The sequence below is a fragment of the Lissotriton vulgaris genome, chromosome 9 (assembly GCF_964263255.1).
Source record: "Lissotriton vulgaris chromosome 9, aLisVul1.2, whole genome shotgun sequence".
Classification (NCBI taxonomy): domain Eukaryota; kingdom Metazoa; phylum Chordata; class Amphibia; order Caudata; family Salamandridae; genus Lissotriton; species Lissotriton vulgaris.
In genome coordinates, this window is record NC_141697.1 from 942,581,779 (window position 1) to 942,604,211 (window position 22,433).

The following is a 22,433-nucleotide window of genomic DNA, read 5'->3' on the forward strand; positions in this document are numbered from 1 at the left end:
AGAGAGAAAGAAGGCAAGAAAGAAACCAAGATTGAAAGACATTTACAAAGAAAGAAGTAAGGCAAGAAATAAGTAAAGACAAAAGGAAAAAGAGAATGACAGAAGTAAAAAGAAGATGGCAATAAATAAAGACAGGGCAAAGAAGGAAGGAAAGATAGGAAGGAAAGAAGGAAGGGATGGTGAAAGAAAAAAGTGGAGAGGAAAAGAGAGAAGACAACGGGAGAATGGAGGAAGGAAACAAAGAAAGACAGGGGTGGTGAGATGAGCAGAGCACACTATTCAGACTTAATGTAAGCTGATGTGACATAGTAGCAGTCAGATAAACAAGGACAGTCCAAAATGAATTTACAGCAGCATTAGCAGAAGATGGGTTCTGATAAAGCTGGAATGTGCCCTATACTCACATGAAAAACTACATGTTATCACATTAGGCTCTAAACACAAAGACTACACTAAAGTAATTATAAAGTAAAAACAAAAACACTGGCACTGGCGGTAACTACCTTGTGTGTAGATGTGCTCTTTGTGAAAGAGCAAAATGCAGTCACTCAAAATTAAGTTAACCACTAGTTTAAATTGGCTGACTGATTGCCCGATGCTGTAGTGGAAGAAAGCAAAACGTGAAAGCTACATCAGACCAATGAATGAATGAATGAAGAGAGGTGGCTGAAAGCCCCTTTCAGTAGATTATACATATCATTTGAGTACACCAAACCCAAAAAGTTAGGACTCCTAACTTTAGGACTCCTAAATTCCTTCTGTGAATACTGAAAGTCTTAAAGTTAGGATTTTTCTCAGTTTTAGGAGTCCTAAAGTTAGGAGTCCTAACTTTACTACTCCTAAACTTAGAAAAATCCTAACTTTAAGACTTTCGGTATTCACAGACGGCATTTAGGAGTCCTACAGTTAGGACTCCTAACTTCTGTGAATACCGAAATGAGTAAGTGCCTTCTGTGAATACCAAAATGGTAGTAAGTTTAGGATTTTGTCTTAAGTTAGTTATGTGAATCGGGCCCAGAGTTACAGCATTTGCCACATAATCCATTGTCCGCTGCATGATCTTAAGATTTGAAAAAAAATAGGTTTGCGTTCAAATGGTACTATATTTGGATACTAGCAGCCAGTCCCGACGTTGTCCGGGTATGAATTGCTGCCGGCCAGTAGTATATTGTTTTGTAGGATTTCGTTTTGATAGTATTTCTTATCTGTGACAGGCCTGTGAAACGCTCCGATTCACAGCGCACTGCTGATGCACTTAAGAGTGTGCTTTCAGTAGTGTGTGAACTCGAGTTTCCCTACTTTATTTTTCCTTGCAATATTATATAGCGCGAACTCGACAACATGGCATGAGCACAATTTACATTACAGAAGAACACATTCATTTGTGGTAGGCACGGGGAGACAAAGCGATTTGCCTGGAATCACAGGATGTTGAGCTGATGCCGAGATTCGAACGTAGCTCCCCAGCTCTAAAGTTCGCAATTCTAGAACTTGTGGCGAGAGGTGTGTCTAAAAGTGTATGTCGGTGCTGGCCATCAATGAGAGAGACCTGTGCATTTTTCAAATGGGTGGTGAAAAAATATGAGTATGTTGCTGGAGATGTGGGCCACCGTGCCACCAATGTACTTACCGGGGGAGGGTAAACACCCATTATTCCGCAACTTTCTTTCCGTATACCATCACTCCGCATACTTTCATTTCGAAAGTACCATGACTCCGCAATGCCATTATAACGCATGGCATTACATTTTATATGCTTTTACCACGCATACATTTACAACAAAATTCGTTGTAAATGCATGAATGGTAAAAGCATGTTGTTTTTTAATGTTTGGATAAGGTAAGTATGGGTATAGGGGTATATGTTTTGGGGTACTGAGGTGTATGTTTTGGGGTGTTTGGTTATTTTAAGGGTTCAGATATAGTTTTGGGTTATGGGGTACAGGGGTAGTTTTAGGGTTTAGGGATAGGTATGGGTTTTGGGGTACAGGGGTATTTTTAGGGTTCAGGGCTAGGTTTGGGTTTTGGGGTATTTTTAGGGTTCAGGGGTATGTTTGGATTTTGGGGTACATGGGTATTTTAAGGGTTCAGGGCTAGGTTTGGGGTTTGGGGTACAGGGGTATTTTTAGGGTTCAGGGCTACATATATTTGATGTTCAGGGCTAGGTTTGGGTTTTGGGGTACAGGGGTATTTTAGGGTTCAGGGGTAGGTTTGGGTTTTGGGGTACATGGTTATTTTTAGCGTTCAGGGCTAGGTTTGGGCTTTGGGGTACAGGGGTATTTTTAGTGGTCAGGGGTAGGTTTGGGATTTGGGGTACAGGGGTATTTTAAGGGTTCAGGGCTACGTTTGGGTTTTGGGGTACAGAGGTATTTTAGGGTTTTGGGGTACAGGGGTATTTTTAAGGTTCAGGGCTAGGTTTGGGTTTTGGGGTACAGGGGTATTTTTAGGGTTCAGGGGTAGGTTTGGGTTTTGGGGGACAGGGTTATTTTTAGGGTTCAGGGCTAGGTTTGGGTTTTGGGGTACAGGGGTATTTTTAGGGGTAGGTTTGGGATTTGGGGTACAGGGGTATTTTAAGGGTTCAGGGCTACGTTTGGGTTTTGGGGTACAGAGGTATTTTAGGGTTCAGGGTAGGTTTGGGTTTGGGGTACAGGGGTATTTTTAAGGTTCAGGGCTAGGTTTGGGTTTTGGGGTACAGGGGTATTTTTAGGGTTCAGGGGTAGGTTTGGGTTTTGAGGTACAGGGGTATTTATAGGGTTCAGGGCTTGGGGTACAGTGGTATTTTTAGGGTTTAGGGATACGTTTAGGTTTTGGGGTACAGGGTATATTTATAGGGTTAAGATGGGTTAGTGTTTAAGGGTGTTGGGGTATTTTAAGGAGTAAAGGTGGGTTATGATAATGGGGTGCAGGGGTATTTAAAGGGAGCAGGATGGGATTCGTTTTTAGGGTGTAATAAATAAAAATAATATAAATATTGCAATTTAACAGAATAAATGTTTTAATTAAATTTAAAAAATGTGTATATATAAATACACATATATACAAACATATATTTGATGTTTTAATAATGTACTTTTACAATGTATATGACTTTACGACACATGCATTTGCATTATAATGGCATGCGTGATAAAGTCATATGCGTTGTAAAAGTTTTAGAAATTATGTCTTTGCGGAGTAATAGTCCCCATTATAAACATTGCGGAGTGATGGTATGCGGGATGTTGGTTTGCGGAATATCATCACATATTCCCGGGGGAGGGATAGTCCCTTTCTTGCTATTTCCGTGGAGGCGGGCCTTGTGTCCGGATGTGCGTGGCGCGGGGCCTGTGCGCAACAGAAATGGAAAATCTCCAGTGTGCGCTTCAGGCGTCACCGGAAGTTAAGGCGAGAATAGATTTCCTGCGCAATGGCCCCTGTTTGCGCTCCTTCCGGCCCTTGGGAATAGCGCCATGCCTGACCTCCATACAGTAAAGCAGATGCACGTCACTGGGAGCGCGGGGCAAGCATACCCGGAGCTGGAATGTACAGAACCTGGGAAGAAAAAACAATGAAATATTGGGCACAACGCTCGCTTTTTTTTTCCGTAATCCCGTGCCCCGCACACGCCCACGCCCCCAGCACACGATATGAGACATGGCATGAAGGGCGGAATGTACCACACGCCCCCAGCGTTTGTCACGCCCCCAGCACACGCCCCCAGCACAACGCAGACACGCGCACAAGGGACTACTTTGCTGGCACGGTTCTTTTACCTTTTAAATGTATATGGTGGGCGTCTGCATAGCCTATGTCCTTCTGCTGCAACTGCCCTTTCCAACGCTGTATTGGGTGTTGTGATTGGTGCTGCGGTTCCTGAGATTACTCGCCTGAAAGGTTTGGGCTCTCTTTTTATTATATTAGTATATATTAAACTAGTACTAATGATGTGCAACTAATGCCCAGACAGTGTTAACAAGTGTAAACATTGAAAAATAAGGGAGTAATACTATCACAAAATGTGGCACACTATTCTCCAAACATGCCTTTTCTTACCGCCTAATTTACTCAACTCTGTTGCATAATTCGGCCCTCTCCTGCTGCATAATTCCAGTGGCCCTGGGTATGCCCCTTTCAAGCCCCCTCCAAATTGCAATTCGGAGAGATCGCAAAAACCCATTTTCCGAGCTGGAAATGTTTTTTCATCACACAAAACTAGATTAGTACATAGAACATACAACGTTTGCATTCACAAACCTTGTGCTTTTGCAAATTGCAAGTTATTTTGTCAAAAAGTTGCATTTTGCAAACACGTTTCCTAATTTTTTCATGTACTGTATATTCTGCACATCTACAGCGGCAGAGGTCCCCACACCGTATCTGACAAGTTACTGTTCTCATAGACTGCTAGGTTTTCAAGAAGTTGAGGGGCATGGTGCAATCTATAGAAAAACTCTGGGGTATCTAAGATACTCCTATGGTAACTGGCGGCCCCTGCTGTCAGGCCTTGTTAAGTCAGTTTCAATGTTCTGTCTGTTGTCAAAGATGGCCACACTTTTGTGATTTGATGAAAGGACCCCTACGTAGTTCCTCCCTAATGGCCCAATCTTGCTTTCTTAACATCAGATGTAATTAACAAGCACCATCGTGGCACTTCCATACTAAACACAGACTCCCCCCTCGCTTTTACATTACATCACTGATAATCCCGGTGTACCTTCAGATAGGTTTTTCTAACATCAGCCAGCTGTACTACCACTATATTGCGTTTTTAATATCAATTTGCACGTAAATTTGTTCTAAGATACAGACTTGCATTGTATCATCAAGGTAAGTAAGAACACGTGTACTTAGAATAGTAATTCTATACTTCCCCAGGAATTCTTACGTTGAAGATATAGTGAAAATTGATAGCTGGGTTTGATGTACAGCTCTTAGATTTCATGCACTGAGATGCTTGGAGGGCTCACATGGGTGTTTGTCATTTGATTTCCTTGGTGGTTACAAGCCTTTGGTGCTTAGCAAACAGTGAGAGGTTTGAGATGCAGACACGGGATTTCCTGCCAGTGAGATTATCCAAGGTCTCACTCTGGAATGAAACCAGACACGCGATGCTCTAATAACCACAGGCTGGGCGAGGCTCATTACATACAACAATTGCTAAGTTTTTGTTGATCATCATCACAAGCTGCTGTAACCGCTCCAATTAGACCATATCCTTATCAACTTACTCATGGTCTGTGTCGGTAAAATGCAAGAGTGATCTTCTCAAACCACAGCGGGTGGGGCCAGGGCAGCATGAATCAATGGGGAATCTAGATCGTCTACTGAATATGCGCCAAGTGCACTGGAAGAAGGTAGAGCTTTCTCCTCTAAAGCAATGTTATCATAATGGGGGCAACCAGAATGGGCAGTGCAGTAGTCGTCAATCCGGCTGAACCACCTTCTACGGCAAATCTAAAAGGATTATGGCCAGAGCTTTCAGAAAAGTAGCCTAAAGCACAGACAAAATGAAATACTGCTCTGTAGAGGCAGAGCTGTGGGTGAGATTACCTAGACATCCCTATGAATCATGAAAGAGTATGACTCGTGAATCACAGTGCCATGAAATTAAAGTCTAGGAATTTAGTACATTCTGGGAAGAGAGAAAGGAAGAAAATCAATTAATGGCCAAGTAATAATTTCCTTCCTCGGGAACCATAGCACCTTCCAGTCGTGTCATCCAAAACTGATGTAACAAGTGTCATTCTGCATATTCCTTCCTCCGATGAACCATCGATTTCCTCTGGTAACACACTGCTGAGGACGGCATTGGCTCGTTATTCGAGCTAGTGCAGCATTGCTTCCATTCCACCATAAACATTCTTTTCTTTGGTACCAACTATGATGAACCATTAGGCGGTGCTTGTATTACACCGTGGTCAGTGTACCACTACTCTGGCTCAGTCCTGCATGGTCTATAATGGACTATCATCAATGGACAACTGATCTGTCTATAATGACTACATCAATCAATAGAGTATGCAGTTCCTATCAAGAGAAGTGAAAAATGTAATAGAGTCAGTGGTTAACTGAGAAACCAGATTGGGGGGTCTGATTGGTCAGGAGCAATGGTCCTCACACACCCAAATAGGTGTCATGTTTCATCATGGGGCAGCTCCTTATTGGGCTTGCACTGTAGTGCCCAACGGGCCCCTTAAGAGGGCTCTTTGTCAGAGATCTTTTGATTTAGAGGCCGTTTGTGAAGTATGGGTGGCAGTGCTCTGAGTGTTAATATGAGTAGATTGGTGTGGTGTGAGTTAAAAGTAACTAAGAGGTACCCTGACAAATTTAATATATAGTTACCCTTGTTGTAGTTAAAAGCATTGGGATGCTGGATGCGGATATAATGGTCTGATCCAGCTGTGTGAGTTGTATATAAAAAGGTTGACACTTAAATTCGCTATTGATCTGGGCAACTTTTCAGGACCAAAGACCTAGGGCCCGATGTAGGTGGCCTTTACCGGTCGGTAACGGCCGATTTCGGCCGTTACCGACCGGTAAATGGGTCAATGAGATGTAGGGGGACCTTGTTTACCGATTCGGTATATTTACCGAATCTGTAAAGTTACCGAATCTGTAAAATACCGAATCGGTATTCATACCGATTCGGTATTTTACATATGTAGGTGGGACTCTTCTGAGTCCCAGAGGCCTTACAGAATCGGTATTTTACCATGAAATAAAACCTCATGGTAAAATACCGATTCCGGTGTGCATGCACATGTGTGCATGCACACCTATGCCATGTGACAGGCAGACCTGCCCTTAGGGCATGTATGCCTGCCACATGGCACCCACGCCTGTATTGGGGGTGCCAGAGGGTGTGAAAGTGACACCCCCTGCACCCTTGATGGATTCGGTATTTACCGATTCGGTAAATACCGAATCGGTAATGCCCATTGATTCCTATGGGCTTCAAAGCCCATAGGAAGCAATGGGCATTACCGATTCCGATTTTTACCGAATCAGTAATCAAAACATCTGGATTACCTACATTTCCCCCCCTCCAATTTACCACTTCTTAAATACCGAATCGGTATGATTCGGTATTTAAGAAGTGGTAAAGTGGAATTTACCTACATCGGGCCCTTAATCTTCTAATCTAGGGACTGGGTTTAAAAAGGTGTGTGTGTACAAAAATACCCAACCCTAAGTGTATATAGGATACATTGGTATTAATAAAAACCGACCCAATAGTGGTATGGTTTTGGCACCTTCGGGTGATGACAGAGGCCGCACTAATTTTGGGGCTAAAAAGGTGTCCATTGTGATTCGCACAACGACCTACCCTACTCTCCGTCACCTTCGATGTGAATTACAGAAATTCTGCAGTCATGTTCTTTATATAATGGGCTTATGTTCCCGCATGCCTATGCACAATCTAGAATGAACCACAGCAGCCGTACCATAAACATATTCTGCACCCACACAGTGCAGCTGTATGCCCCTTTTTGAAGAAATTACGGCATGTACAGGACCTGCACTTGCTCTTTAACTCCCTAGGTTAGTACAGGAGTTCTGGACAGTGCTTCTAAGAAAATCAGTAACCACAACGCTGTGTTTCCAGGCTGTGCACTCTGCAAAAAATGCGCTTCCTAAAAGAGTTTTGGCAATGGTCTGTAATCACAGGGATGGTGGCCTGCTGGGGTCAGCAAACTACCATGTCTATGATTACTTTTTAAATAAAGCAATTTAAAAAAAATAAAATTCAGCCCGTTGGATACATTTAAAAAGGAAAAATAAAAAGCTAACTTTCAATTTTTTTGAAGCAGGAAGTGTCCATGGGATCACTGCTTGCTCTCAAAAATATGTTGGCGCCCACATCCAGAAAGCGAAGCAGGGACCGCTTCCCGTTTGCGAATCGGTTACCCCCTCCTTCAAGAAGTCGGTAAAATATGAATGTTTTGCGACCTAATTCCAGTCGCAAAACATACATACATGCTCCCGCAACTCGCTATTAGGAAGGGACGCCCTTGAAACACCCCTTCCTAATACCAACTCACAAACCCTATTTTGTGAGTCGATAGTAAGTTATTGACTTGCAAAATAGGGTTAGTACATGCCAAACAACTCTTTCGCTGTCACAAATCGCCGGATTATTTGTTTGCGTCTGCTAAAATGTGTCGTATGTTTGGCTCTTAGTCTCCTCTGGTGCTATAGTAGACCACTTGTCTCCTCAAGCCCTGCACTATCTATATTGAACCCTCAGCGCCTTCTCTGGCCTTGCGCTACCCATAAAAGACCACCGGTCTACTCTGATCCTTCACTATCTATATTGAGCCACTGGTCTCCTCTGGCGTACCACTATCTACAATGTGCCACTGGTCTCCTCCAGCCCTACACTGTCTATAATGGACCCTGGTCTAGTCCAGCCATATACTATCTATGATGACCACTGTCTTCCGATCCTGAACTATCTATAATGGACGACAGGTCTTCTTTGGCTCTGTACTATCTATAATGGGCCACTGGTCTCCTCTGGCGATGCACTATATATAATGCTGCACTATCTATAATGGGACACTGGTCTCCTCTGGTGATGAACTATAAATAATGCTGCACTATCTATAATAGGCCACTGGTCTACTCTGGTGCTGCACTATGTATAATGGGTCACTGGTCTCTGCTTGTGCTGCACTCTCTGTAACAGACATTGGTTTTCCCTGGCCTTGCACTATGTATAAAGGGCCACTTGTGTGCTCTGGCCCCTCGCCATGGGCTGTACAGAAGCTTAGGCAAAGCAATAAAAAACGCAATAAAATCAAAAGCAAACTAAATTAATAAAAAGTCATTGCTGTATAAGGCATCATTTCAACTCAAAATTAACCTAGCATCGACCCTTTAAACGAATTTCAAAGCAAGCACCAGGCTCTCTGTAAAGAGAAGCAGGAAGGCTTGAGCATCAAAAGCTCCAATAACACAGCTTGGCCCCACTCCCACTGCAGACTCTGTGAAGAGCCAATAAAAAGATATATTTCACTCCAATACTGAAAAAAACATTTATTTTTAACTTACAAAACGATAAAAAATATATATATATATTTATATATATAGGCAGCAAATATACAGGCAAGGCCTTCAAAGGAAGTCCTCTGTAGTTTGGCAGTGTATGTACGGATGAACATTATAATGTGTCAAAGTTCAATTCACATGGTTGATGCCTTTACGAGTCAATTATGGCACAGTGGGGGCCACCAGCCCAATCCTGCATGGAATCTGAATGGGCATGAAGCACAGGCAGATTGGGGACCTGGTGGCAGTAACAGAAAGTGCACACCCCATTTCACTGACATCTAGAGGCCACTCCTCTTTCCTCCTTCATGACGGCTCTCCCAGTTCACAGTTGGCATCACCGTTATTCCTTCCAAGATGGCGTAACCACTGATGGTTGCATATCCCCCCAATCCGATTACACAATGAGAAGAGGGACTCTTGGCTTCTGCACTCAAGTGAAATTGAGAATAGTTCCATGGTTCTGCCGACATTCCTATGCTTTTATAGGTAGCCCACAATGTCATTGCAGATAATTGGTTGACGACTCCTGCTGTTCATCATGACAGCAAACCTGTTAAAGTCCGTAGATAGTTCTGTGATGTTGGAGTGTGATTGGTGGAAATAGGGGGGCTTGGGCTTATAATTGAAGTTAACTGGGCAAGACAACCTCTTGGAGGCAGCCTGCTCCCGCCCGCAGTCCCTGGGCTCCCGCCGTTTGACCTCAGCGTTCTTGCTGCGGTCCGTGCGGGCCATGTTGGCCAACTTCCGTCGGACGTTACCAGAAACATTGAGGAGAAAATCGTGGGGTTTGCCCAGCCAACGACTCTGCTCCTGCGGCTTCAGCCGACCACTGTCCTCGCACATTTCTGGCAAGTCCATCCAGTTCTGCACCAGATCAGCAAAGCAGTTGTCCCCCAGGACCAGGGGTTGGCGGTTACGACTCTGGGACAAGAGAGCGACAGTCCAGTCCTCTGCCTCGGTGGTATCCAAGAACCGCCACTGTTCAAGGCAGATATCTGAGGTAGACTTAGGTCGAACCTTCCTATCAGGGTTCTGAGCGTGGCGGCTGCGCAGGAAACCCCCTGACGACAGTCTGTGTGCTTTTTGGTTGGCCAGAGGGTACCTGCGCAGCACTGGGACGGAATCCTCTTCCCTCAGGATACTGCTAGACACTTCAGAGTAGCCCGAATCACACTCCAGGCTGCGCTCGCTGCTGGGAGAGGTCATGGTGGAATGGCTGGTCTCCTCTTCTTCGTCCACAGCCATCTCCAAGCAGCAGGCCGAGTCGGCTTCGGACACGTCAGACACCCGGTTGTGGGTCCGCTGCTCCCGGGAGAGCGCCTGGGCACACACCTCCTCCTGGGGATCTAGGCGCGTGTGACGTCCCTGCACCCGCTTCAGGTCATGGAGGGTCCTCATCATACACTGCATCTGGTCTCTCAGTGTGTCTCCTGACTCCTTCATACACAGCTGTGAAGTAAAACAGAGGAACATGAGGTAAGCAAGTAGTGTAATCAGGTTGAATAATAAATACAATAAGCATTATCTAAAAGCAGTACTACAGGCAGTCTTCACATAGATATCCCTGATGGGCATCTAAAAACACCACAGGTCTACTCTCTGCAAAGCTGGCACATACGAAATACAACCGGCTGGCCAATGCTGGAGACACAGAACACCCACCTGCAAATGGCCCACAGCAAAAAAGACTGGCTAGCAAAATATGGAGGATGGCATATGAGCTGGAGGACGCTAGGTGTGAGGATGCCATCACTGCAAAGTTTTGCGCCTCTGAGTCCGACCATAAACGTATTTTATTTTTTAACTATGTCTTTTCTTATCTAAATTGGGCCTTGGTGCCACCTTAAGTGATGTCTGTGAAAAACAATATATTATAGGCAGAAATTTTAGGTTATCTGAAAGAGATGATATATGTGGCACCTGCCAGGATGTTAGGATCTTAGACGATAATAAATGGGATACTGTAGTGAGGCCCATGGTGAATATGGGAGGGACAGGTATACCTGTATGTGACATAGGTAAGGATGCTGTAGATAATGTCCGGAAGTGAGTCTATACAGGGAGGGTGGTACAGCGCAAAGGCGCATTTTAGTGTCGGCTGTTAGCTACACAAATGCTGGTAGCATTATAGATGCGGGTAGATTGTCTTTGAGGAATTCTACAGATGTTTCTAATAATTCACATCTTAAATGGTGGATGTGAGAATATCGTAGGTGGGTTTTGTGAGGACGCTGGAGGGCGTAAAGTGACACCTGGGATGTTACCTGTAAACACACTAATCTTCCTGCCAGCAGGGACAGAATGCAGTAGTGTCAGTGCAGATTCTGTAAGTGTGACCCCAGGACTCCAAATAAGGCTTTGAAGGGTGGTGTGGGGCTGGCTGCTTTGAACAGCTGAGTGTAAACTCTTTCCTTGTCGGCCAGGAATTTCTGTTGCAAACACTGGCAAATGGGACAATTTAGAAGCACGTCCCCAGATTCCCTCTGGTGCCACAGGTACAATAGGTGACGTTTCAGAGTCGTTGTTTTGTGGTACAAACAAAGGCAAATTGTTCATTTTGAAAGAGCATTTGACTTAGTTGACCTGCTTGAGAGTTTTAGAGACACACACTTAATGGGTTTTATCGACGGTAGTCCAAGGATGTTCCCACTTCAGCTACAATGCAATTGAATAAAAAATAATCACATTTTCCGGATGTAAGTTCAAAAGACTCACTGTGTATTTGGAGAGTGACTTCCTTTCAAAAATTGTTTATTTCTAACAGCACCCAAGTTCCTACGTATGCAAGTTTGTATATTACACCAGACACTTTTAATCAGCGAAGTGCTGAGCCTAAAAGGAAGAGTGGATGTTCACTCTGGTGTAAACTTTCATGTGGCACTACAAAAATGAATGCTAACAGAAAATTGTACTTAAGCACACACGGCCCTCATCAGAAACAATGCACCAAGAAAAAAATAAAAAGAATGACCTCAAAAAATGATGCAAGGAGAATGCCGAGTAGGGGGTGAAGGGGCAATATGGGAGCATCACTGGCCCTGGAGAAGGTCAGTGCACAGCCTTGCACTGGGACTGGACTGCTCCCGTAACTGCACAGTGCCCAGCGCCTTGCCAGCTAGGACTTTTCCCTGAGTAGACGGGCAGCAGACCAGGCCTGTCAACAGCATTAGTTGTGCATTGCTTCTACTACTGTGTGAGGTTGATTCCTGGCCCCTGGTGTGAAGCAGATCTGTCACTCATGAAGTATGCGTGGAGCCCCTGCCATGAAGTGGAATGGCCACATGTGTGGGTCAGTACATGGGTCCAGGTGGATAGCACCTATCACTGGTATGGTGTGATTATGTGTCCCTGCCGAGCAGTGAGCCTTTCACCGGTGCCTGTCGGCGCACAGCCCAGTGAGGTGGGGTAGGGTGAGGAGCACACGACTCATAAGCACTTGTTGCCCATCAATGAAGATGAGTGGCCCAAGGCAACAGATATTTTTGGAGCACAAGCCTGCCACGTGTTCTGAGGCCCGGCCCAGCGACTGGGCATGCGGCTGCACGTTCGCATGCCCAGAAGCGAAGAGAGTAAACCAGAAACCAGAGGAGGAAGCCAATGGGTGACTCATAAAGAGAGCGTCGAGAGGCGGGGGCTGAGCTTCCTGCTGCTGGCACTGCAGGCCACAGGTCTACACTATGCTTTAAAAAACAGAAGTACAATCCCCGGAGTACACTTCACCTGTGTGCACTACCATCCCCAACAGATATCACTTCTGCGCATTACATGCAGAGAAATTCACTCGTTGCAATGTTCACATCAAGCTCCAGAATCCTCAGGACCACATCACAATTTGCACAGCTTTACTTGCTACGATTTACCTTTCACACAACACAGTGCAGCATCCAAAATTGCTGTGCTGCCATTGTGCAAGGCGCAAAAAGCAGTGCCAAGTCAAATGTTCTAATACTGTTCTGCTGCTAGTGTCACACCATGAGCCCAGCAGTGTAAGACCTTCGGAAGCCCCCTTGCACAAAGGAAAGCTGCTCACCTTGGTGCAGAGGTGAGTAGGCGTAGTCCAACCTAGAATTTGTTTGAGTATAGCTTTTTTTTAAAATAGAGTATAGCATACCCTTCCGGTACAAATTCCTATGACTGAACAAACTCAGAAGGTTTTCCTAGTCGCTGGATGTGTGCTGTAGGACGCATGTGTTGTCTTTTTTTCTTTTTTGATGTTGAAGAAATGAGCATATATATATATATATACTCCTTACTTTATACCAGTTTCCAGTGCAAGTTAGCTTTTGCAGCAAATCACAGGCTGGCTATCTTAGTAGATAGGACTTTGCATCAAAACCTATGGGTGCCCCCCCCTCCCCCCATTGCTCCCTTGACAGAAACGGTGCAAAGCAGTTTTGCTGTGCATGCCCATGTTCCTCGTGTTCGCTTTCCATCCGTCCCTCTCACTCCCTACTCTGCTCATCTTTCTCTACCTCTCCTGATACTTAATTCCCTTGTTTAACTGCCGCCTTTCCTCTTTCCCGCCTCAAATGTCAACTCCCGTTTTCTCAAACCCTTTTCCTTTCTTTTCGTTTTTACCTTTCTCACCAACAGTCTCGCCGTCCTCGCAACTCTTTGCCCTCCGCAGCTGCCTCTCCTTATCGCCCGAGCGCACTCCCTTCTATCCCTGCCTGCTGCCTCGTGCCTCCTCTGGCCCTGCCCCGCTCCGCCCTCCTCCTCCCCTTTCCCAACCTCTTCTTCCCACCTGCCTGGCCGCCTTCCCTCCTCGCAGCCTCGCACCTCTTTTGTTGTCTTCACCTGCCGCGCGCTCCCACTTTTCACTCTCCTCACCTGGCCCTCCTGTCAAGTTCACCTCTACCAGCTTCTTGTGAACCATGCATGTCTCCTCCCAGGGCCCGGCTTCAGCCCCTCACCACACCTAGGCATTCCCCTCCATATCTCCCTCGGTGTGCCCTTGGCATGGACCAAAAAGTGATGCCAGAGGTCTAAAGAGGTACAATTCAAAGGCAGTGGGCACCGCTCGTGTGGGGCGACCATAGAGGAATAAGAGATTCCCACATAGGCCGAGCTTTCTGTTTAGACTCTCCGGGGCTCACCACAGTCTTCCTGACATCAAGTCAATCTCCACCCTCGCCCACTGAAGGGTGGGAATGACTCGCATGAGAAACGGCCAACTGGAATGGCGGCACAGATATTTGGAGGGGTCCTGGGGCTTCTTGATTGGGTGTTGCAATGGCTTAAGCTTTCCCACTGGGCCTAGGTGTGACAACATGCTGCCTTTGGTGACCGGCCTTGTGAGCGCTGAATTCACTTGAACTGCTCTTTCCTGACAGAATTTTCAAGTCGGATTTGCTACTGTGCACCAGAAGTAATCCATGGGAAGTGACCCACCTAGGGAAGTGACTCAACACAGGAGTGGTGACCCATAGAGATAAATGACTCGCCAGGAGATAGGACCCCCAAGTGCAGTGACCCATGGAGGAACCGACCTACAAATAGATTGGTTTACTAGGGAAATGACCCTCAGGGGGAAGTGACTCAAAGGAAGTGACTTTCCTGGGGGAAGTGACCCCTGGTTAAAGTGACAACTCCTGCGATTTTGACACACACGAATGTACTCAACAGAGAAGTGACCCAAAGGGGTAGGTAAGTAACTTACTCAGGGAAGTGGCCCACCAGAAAAGGTGTATAGTTCAGCCGTCTCACCACTGAACCCGAAATAGTTGAAATAAAACAGCTACCTCTACTTCGTCAGTCTTTACTTAGAGCTGTATGGTCAGTTCTGCTGTCTACTATGGCATTACCGATCCTGTATCGTATTTATAGCCCTTTTTCTATTAATTTTAGTTTGCTAATTTCCCATTTCACTCTCTTCTTGGCATTTTTCCTTCTCGGACACCGATTTCTGCTCTCAGTCCCCTTTTGAATTCTTCGCAAAATCTGCACTTCACCCTCAAAGAAAAAGACCCAAAATGTTAATTGGGATGTTTCCTTCTCTTGTGACATTAGGTCACTGATGTTGAAAGATGTGGCGGAACAACTGCTTTCCTGCCAGACAAAACTCGCATTAGAGCCCTTCTAAGCACTCCCTCAAATATGTTTAAGCTCGTCTCCCTCATGGTCCCAGAGTGGGGGTGACATCATAGGAAAACAGTGCATGAGCCAACCAAGGGGCACTGGTGAAGGTGAAGCTCGACAAGGGGACACTCAAGGAATATTTAATTCGCTTCATTTGGTTTTGGGGAACCTTTCTTAAAGAGAGAGGGGGAGAAAACGAAAGAACTGGTGGGGGAGAGAGTGTGAAGGTGTAACACTACCAACTCGTGATTCGAAAACCCTATTTAGACATACCAACAGGCAGTGATGCCACCAACACTACATACAACTACAATTTAAATGAAAGTAAATACTTTTCTTACACAATAAATGATTATCTCACATGGGTGTGTGAGAATGTTTCCAAACATCCGTGCCCTACCCCATACCACTAACCCCTTGGTTTACGCCCAGGAAAGTTGCCCGCTCCTGGCACAGTGGCCACAGTATATTGCCTAAGGACCAAGGGCCCTGCCCATCCTGCTCCCTGAGTAAGTGAGTGTTTGCCCTTCGGCTTTATGACATCACTGCAAACCCAGGAGCGTATGAGCCAATCAAACACAGGCTTTTCACCAGTTGTTGTTTTCCTGCTCGTAGTCCCATTGGTATCACTCTGCCTGGGGGCCCAGAGGAAGCAGCTCTGGCACCGGCATCGTTGTGTCATGGGTGCTGCATCCCTGGCTTGGCTCTGCCGGAAACAGAGTCATGCAGGCATCGTTCCAGCCTGTATGGAGCCCACAGGGCACCCGGCCTACTTCCACACACGGTGAAACAGGGTACACTCTGGCAGGATATGTCTGGGAACATCTCAGCGTGACTGTAAATATCAATTCCTTCTCAACCCCCTTTCACCTTAATTTATGCACGAATCCCCCCCCCCCCTAATCTCACTGCTGCTCTCAAATAAACCCTCTGCCAGCCCCTTCCGGGCCAGTACCTCGAACAATTGCCAACCGAGGCAATGCTACTCCCCTATGGCACATAGAATCGACTTTACCCACGTTACCTAGTGCCTGATTCGGGTGGGCGCCTTCATCAGCCTAGAAAGGGATATCCCAGGTCCTGCTCTACTGTGTCCAAGCCTTCCCACCATGGGAATACAAAAGTCCCTCAATTCTAGACCAAGTGCTTAAGGGGACTTCAACAGCCCCTACTTTAGGGACATGGACCAAAGCCCACCCAACACAACTCAGCTCTTGCACAAGTAATTCCCCAACTCTGCTACCAGTTGATTCCACAGCACACTCATCAGCTGAACAACCTTTCCAAACTCCGAGGAGAGAACCTAAATGTGACCTTTTTGTGGGTCGTGACCTTGACAGCCTGCAGGCCCAACCATATCTTTTCTCCAGTTATTAGCCCACTTGGAATTTTAACTTATCTGCCAAAATGTGTAGGATCCTATGTGCTTCAAAAATGCAAAGATCCATTACTTACTGCTGAAAACTAGGGGGAACTTACATTTTTAAATGACGTTTCCTGTCCGCTGCAGAACATAGAACTTCATGTGCAATTAAATTAAATGTATAACTATTTTAAAGTGTGCAGAAGTTTCTTGAAAGTTTACTGAAGCAGTAAGAAAGCCGAACTTCATTTCTCTGTTTTGCACATCAGCTGTGTACAGGTGGCATTAAATGGCCTAGGAAGAGAACGCTACTTCTTTAAGCACATGAAGTGTTCTCCGTATGGAAATTCTAAATTATTAAACCAGTGTATTCTTACAATGTGGATACCTTATATGGTGGAACACTTGTAGAAGATGTTCATCACAGAATGTTCTCATAGCTGGAATCCCACCTATACCTGGACATTCTGATCGTGTGTACAGGTTCTACCAGAGAATATTTCAGAGGATAGGGAAGGGGGAGGGAATGGAGAGAATGACATCTAATGGAATAATGTTCCTGGTACAGGAATTCTGTCTGCAAAGTGAACGCACAGATACAATTTCCTTTGTATTTTCTGGTGGGGGCAAAATCCATTTTGCACGGGTTGCTCATTAGTGGCAATGAGACTGAGGGACAATAGTTCCTGAATGGAATGGCCATGTGCCAGTCTGTGCCATATGCAGTCAAGGTTGCATTTGTTGGCATGCCCTCTGGCTTGAGGAGGGAGTGCCTTCTGAAAAGACATGCTGCCTTCTGCCATCACCAATGGAGCAACTGTCCCTAACAGGACATGCCCCTAACATCACAAGTTAAAAATACAATTAAGTGCCAGCTATAGGAAAGGAACAGGATCTTCTCCTTCAGTCGATTACTCATGTACACCAGCTTTTTCCTTAGACAGGGTCCGTGGATGGAGCTGCTTTCCAATACCTACACTGAAAGTAGGTACTGAGATGGGTTTAATGTCTTTGCTTCAAGACCCTCTACCGCAGCACACAAGTCAATATGAACTATTGAATAATTTCCCTTAACCATTATTGCTTACTTAGCTGCTGGGGGGAGAAATTAGGCCCAACAACAGAGAAGCATTTGGTAGTTCCAATTTAAGTGAGGAGCATTTCAAGTGAAACATAGCTATCCCTCAGCAACATCCTCTTTTGATCGCTCAAATATCTGAATTCGGGCGAAGACTTTAAACTTTGGGTTAGGAAAATACCATCAAATGCCAATGGATCGATCACCAATGCTGTGCCATTACAACTCCAAGCAAAGCATTGCTGCTTTTGGATTAGTAGAATACTGTTCAAGCTTATCAAACGGCACCCAGGCTACTCTTGACACTCTTTTCGCTTGCAGAGTTGAGTGCAGCTCAGTCCAGACCTGAGCAAGGATGGCTGTAAGTGGATGTACACACACGATTTGATAGTGTTTGTGGCTTATCAGATACAATTACACATTTAGATGTATCCGTGCAGTTGAAAAGGGCTATACATGCTTACGCTTGTTCACGCAGACCTACTAACCCCACTCCTGAACATTTATACACATCCACACATTGTGAGTGCATAACTTTAGTCACACATAGCAACACACCATCAGGCACAGCTACGTGCAGTGATATTTATAATCACAGAGGCATACAACTAAACATACTTAAGCATTTACGCACAAGGCTGTACAGTTGCACACGGGTGAGCAGTTACTCTACATATAGAGACAGAGAGTAAAGTACACTCAACCAACTACAGCCTTCTAATGTTAGAGTTACACAGAAACAAACAGATGTGTGGTGAGGTACAGCTTCAGAAATGTATACCCAATCATAACAAGATGTATATTATCTTACAGAGCAAGACAATAACTTGCTTTGACACAACAGGCTCATACATTTGAGCACTGTGCTTACATACACATAATTACACACAAAGCCACTTACCCACAAATTGCTACCTCTAGTCAAACGTTCACGCACTTTAATTCAAATAAAAACAAGGCTGGCTGCACCCAATCAGCAAAACACAGAAGCATGACACAGGCACGCAAACAAAAACGTAGCACACACATCCAGAAGCTTAAGAAAGTCACTTGTGTACACCACCAGGAAATCCCACACACAGCGAGACAAATACGTACTCAAAGGGACAGTGGCAAAGCCCAATCAACAGAAACAAATCACTAGCAGTCAAACAAATAATAAACCATCATGCAGTTGTAAATCTTCTCATTCAAACAACGCTTTAAAACTGACGCAGATTCACAACTCTGCAACTACAAACACATGGTCATACACAAAGCAGTGTCACATAAAAACACAATACTGCTTTCATAAACACAGACACTGACATACACATGCCAGTCACAGATAACACTTACAAATACACACATAATGCTGCAGTTACAAACTGACACGAAATACACTCAGACCTTTACAAAAAAACATACACCATACCCAAATACTAACATGGACAACAGCCCAAAACAGACATGCACAGGTACATTACATTTAGACTAATACTACTGTCACAAAGTACAGTACAATACACAAACACGGAATGCTGCAGTCACCAACAGCTGGCACATGCAGGCATACACAATGACAGAACACAAAAGCCTGCAGTCAAACACGCGCTCGAACAAAAGCAGCATGTACGTGTTACTGTCGAGTACAAACACACACTCAAACACTATCAAGTACACACATAAAGCGCGAGTCACAAACATTTGCTTAGGCTCAAAGACCTGTACACAGATACACAGAGACCGCTGCAGCTGCAAGCAGACGTTGAAAAATTCGATCTTACTCACAAAGTGACAAACACAAAACCCGCAGCCAGACATACTGGGCCCGGTGCCACCTCACAAGCACCCCTGGTCACACCTTCCCCTTTCTGGGAGCTTCCAGGAGACGCGCTGGGCTGGATGAAGAAATACTGAATGCTTGTCCCAGCAAGTCGAGTTTCTTTCTGTGTTTAAAAATTACCACCTTCCTTTTTCTGCCTCCCACTCATTTCTGTGCTTCGGTGTGTTTGAGTCTCACACCCTTCACCATCTCTGCCACCCTCTCCTCGGCTGCCCTCTACACTTCCACCTCACCTTTAATTCTCCCTCCCCATCACTATTTCCATCTCCTGTTTTCCCCATACATCTCCACCTCAATTGCACCCTCTTTCATGTTCATCCCTTTCACCCTCCCTTGCTGTCACTCTCTCCACTCCCTTTTGCCTCCCCCTCCTCCCTGTGAACCTCTCTCTAACCTCCATCTCTGTCACTCTCCTCTCATTGCCAATCTTTCCACTCTCATTTGGCCCTTATGAGTCTCATCTCACGCTCTTCATCTCCATCCGTGTCACTCCCTCCCTGCTGTCACTCTTTCCACTTTCCTTTGTCCCTCCCTGCAAATCTCTCTTAGCTGCATCTCAGTCACCCCCACTCTCATTGCCACCCTTTCCCCTCCGCCCCTGCCTCCTCTCCGTGAACCTCTCTCTCGTCTGCACTCCCTGTCCTCTCCTTTCGTTGTCACTCTTTGCACTCCCCCTTGCTCCAGCCCTTTCCATTTCTTGGCTACTTCTTCCCACTCTTCCTTTCCTTCTCTCTCTTCTCGTAAGCTTTCATGTTAACTACAACCACAGTGGTTCTTCCTTTCCCCACTCTGCCTAGCACACCCCACTCCCTATCATATTTCCATTTGATTTCTTCATCTACTTTTCTCAGTCGCCAACTTTTTCAGTGGCATTTTTTCTTCTGTGCCTCTGTTGCCCTGTTCCTTTATTCCTACATCTCCTTCTTGCTTTTTATTCTCTCAGCCCACCTCTTTGTCTCGTCCTCACCCCAGTTGCACCTCGGTCAACTCCGTTTTGTCAAAAGGCATCTTTATCAAATCTTGGCTTTATAGCCAGCAGGACAGCTCAAGCTACGACTCCCAAGACCACATTCGTTTCAGCACGGAAACAATTGTGACCATGGAGGCTGGGCTCTTTCAACATGTTTTTGTCACAGTTGTGTTAACAAAAACACAGGGAGATGGCTTTCTCAGATTCCCACAAAGTCCCAGCTATGTCACGAACGAAAACAGCTGCACCAAAGTCACGTCTCTGGGAATAACATTTAAGATACAGGGGTGTCCAGCGTTAGACCGCGAGGCAACACATTTTTTGGAAACTACGCTGTACAGTGTACACTAATCCTTGTGGACCAGTGCTTGACACAAAACCTGACTGGTATGGGAAAATTGATCAAAAAAAGAACACTAGAGAGAAGTAAAACGAAAAAAGACTAAAGTCAATAGCGCCAAGAAAGAAGGGATACAACTGGGGACCATGTAGGTACTGTGCAAAGACAAGGCATAAAACGGGTCGACGTGACTGCCCGGAACCCCGGCTAGTTCATTTTAGTTGCAATCATCCCTAGGTAAATGGCACTGAAGCTGGGAGAAGGAGAGTTCACGCGGGCCAAGCTGGCAGCAGTTTGCCTTTCCGTGCCATGCCGCAGCCACGCCACTCTTAGATTTCTTTTAAGAGTTACCCCCGTGCTGCCCTGATCTTGTTGGCTGATGTTCAGCCTCTGAGCCGCAAGGCTGCCATTCTGACACGAAACAAACCTCACTGGATAAATAAATTTAAAAAACAACAGCTGGTAGGACATCTGCTGCAAAGATCTGTGTGCAACTTGCAGTTCACAGGCTTAGAGTCCGGTGCTGTGACTCCGCCTTTCATCCTTCCCAGGACAATACAATATGTGCTAGGTTTTTAAGACAAAAAAATAGTCATCTTTCAAGAGCTTTGTAAAGCGCACTGACAACCTGCAAGCCGCCTTATGCACCATATGTAACACAGTTATCAATTAAAACACATCGCAACACCCCCCAGACGACCTTCCCACTCCTCTCTCTCGCACACAAGCAGAATTAACATGAAAGGTAATATAACCTGGACGCTAGCTTACTTACCACTTCGGCGCGAAGGTGGGAGATAAAGCTGCCAAGCCTGGTGTGGTGCATGCCAAGGGGATTCAGCCAAGTAGGGTCTGGCCTGCGCACCCCTGGAAATATGTCCTTGATTCGGTCATAAAAGTGAAGGGGTGTGCAATGCTCTGCTGAGAGTGTAAGAACGGTGTGCTCTGGACGCCTCTGCTTGACGTGGGTCTCGGCTGCTGTCAGTCTCCTCTGGTCCGCTCGGCTACACACATCCACAGCCCAGGAGGAAGCACACTTCTGGCTCGCTCCACTGTCCCGGTTCACATTTTGGGGCAAGCTCAGACACGCCCCCTGCATGAGGAGCTGGCCAATCAGAGGCCGGCGGGCCCGCCCATCTCGGTCGCACAGGGGAGCGCCGTGTCTTCCCCCGCACCACGAAAACGAAGGCAGGACGGCTGGTAATTTGAGCCCGGCAGTCTGGAGGTAATTAAATTTAGACTTCAGATGGAGTAAGAAAGGGAAAATAAAGTGAAATATTTCTCACCAGAGCCAAAAGGGAAAACAGATGATTGGGGTCTGAACAGACCGGGCTTTGTGGTAGGAGGCTGAGGGGAGCGAGGGCGCCCTTGTGCGTGCGGAGTACACACGGGGAGCGTGCAGGGGGCCCTGCAAGGCAGCCCCGCTACCAGGGGCAGGTCAAAACATGTCACTGTGCTAGACAGCGGGTGGCACTAATACAGTACAGCAGTACTGGCACTGGGGCTTTGGTATTGCCGTTCCCCCCAACTGTGGGAGGCATAAATCTAAAGCGACACCTTCACCCCAAACACTGGAGACACAACATTTCTCCAATTCTCCCAAAAATCATTCATTCTAATTGACCCGACTCTGGAGGGAGACACCCGATTCTGAAGCCAAAAATGAGTTGATTTTGGCCGTATCCCGCCTGATTGCCTCTGATCCAATTGAAGTCAACGAGGGAATTACATTCTTCCGATTATCCT

The 22,433-nt window shown here is 45.9% G+C and overlaps 1 protein-coding gene across 1 annotated transcript; it reads right to left on the reverse strand.

Annotated features, from left to right (window-relative positions):
* Positions 1 to 9,010: 9,010 nt before the first annotated feature.
* On the reverse strand, positions 9,011 to 21,722 carry INKA1 (inka box actin regulator 1). The gene is made up of 2 exons (XM_086938794.1): positions 21,463 to 21,722; positions 9,011 to 10,482 (listed from the first exon to the last, which is right to left on the reverse strand). Exons 1-2 carry the CDS (start codon positions 21,511 to 21,513, stop codon positions 9,514 to 9,516), a joined length of 1,020 nt encoding a protein of 339 aa, XP_086794920.1. The 5' UTR covers positions 21,514 to 21,722; the 3' UTR covers positions 9,011 to 9,513.
* Between the last annotated feature and the right edge of the window lie 711 nt (positions 21,723 to 22,433).

Excerpts from the sequence above, each read along its gene's own strand:
- INKA1 (XM_086938794.1), bottom strand. The coding sequence starts at position 21,513 with ATGCACCACACCAGGCTTGGCAGCTTTATCTCCCACCTTCGCGCCGAA. Across the intron at positions 10,483-21,462 it reads CCCACCTTCGCGCCGAAGTG|CTGTGTATGAAGGAGTCAGG; the intron begins GTAAGTAAGCTA and ends TTTACTTCACAG.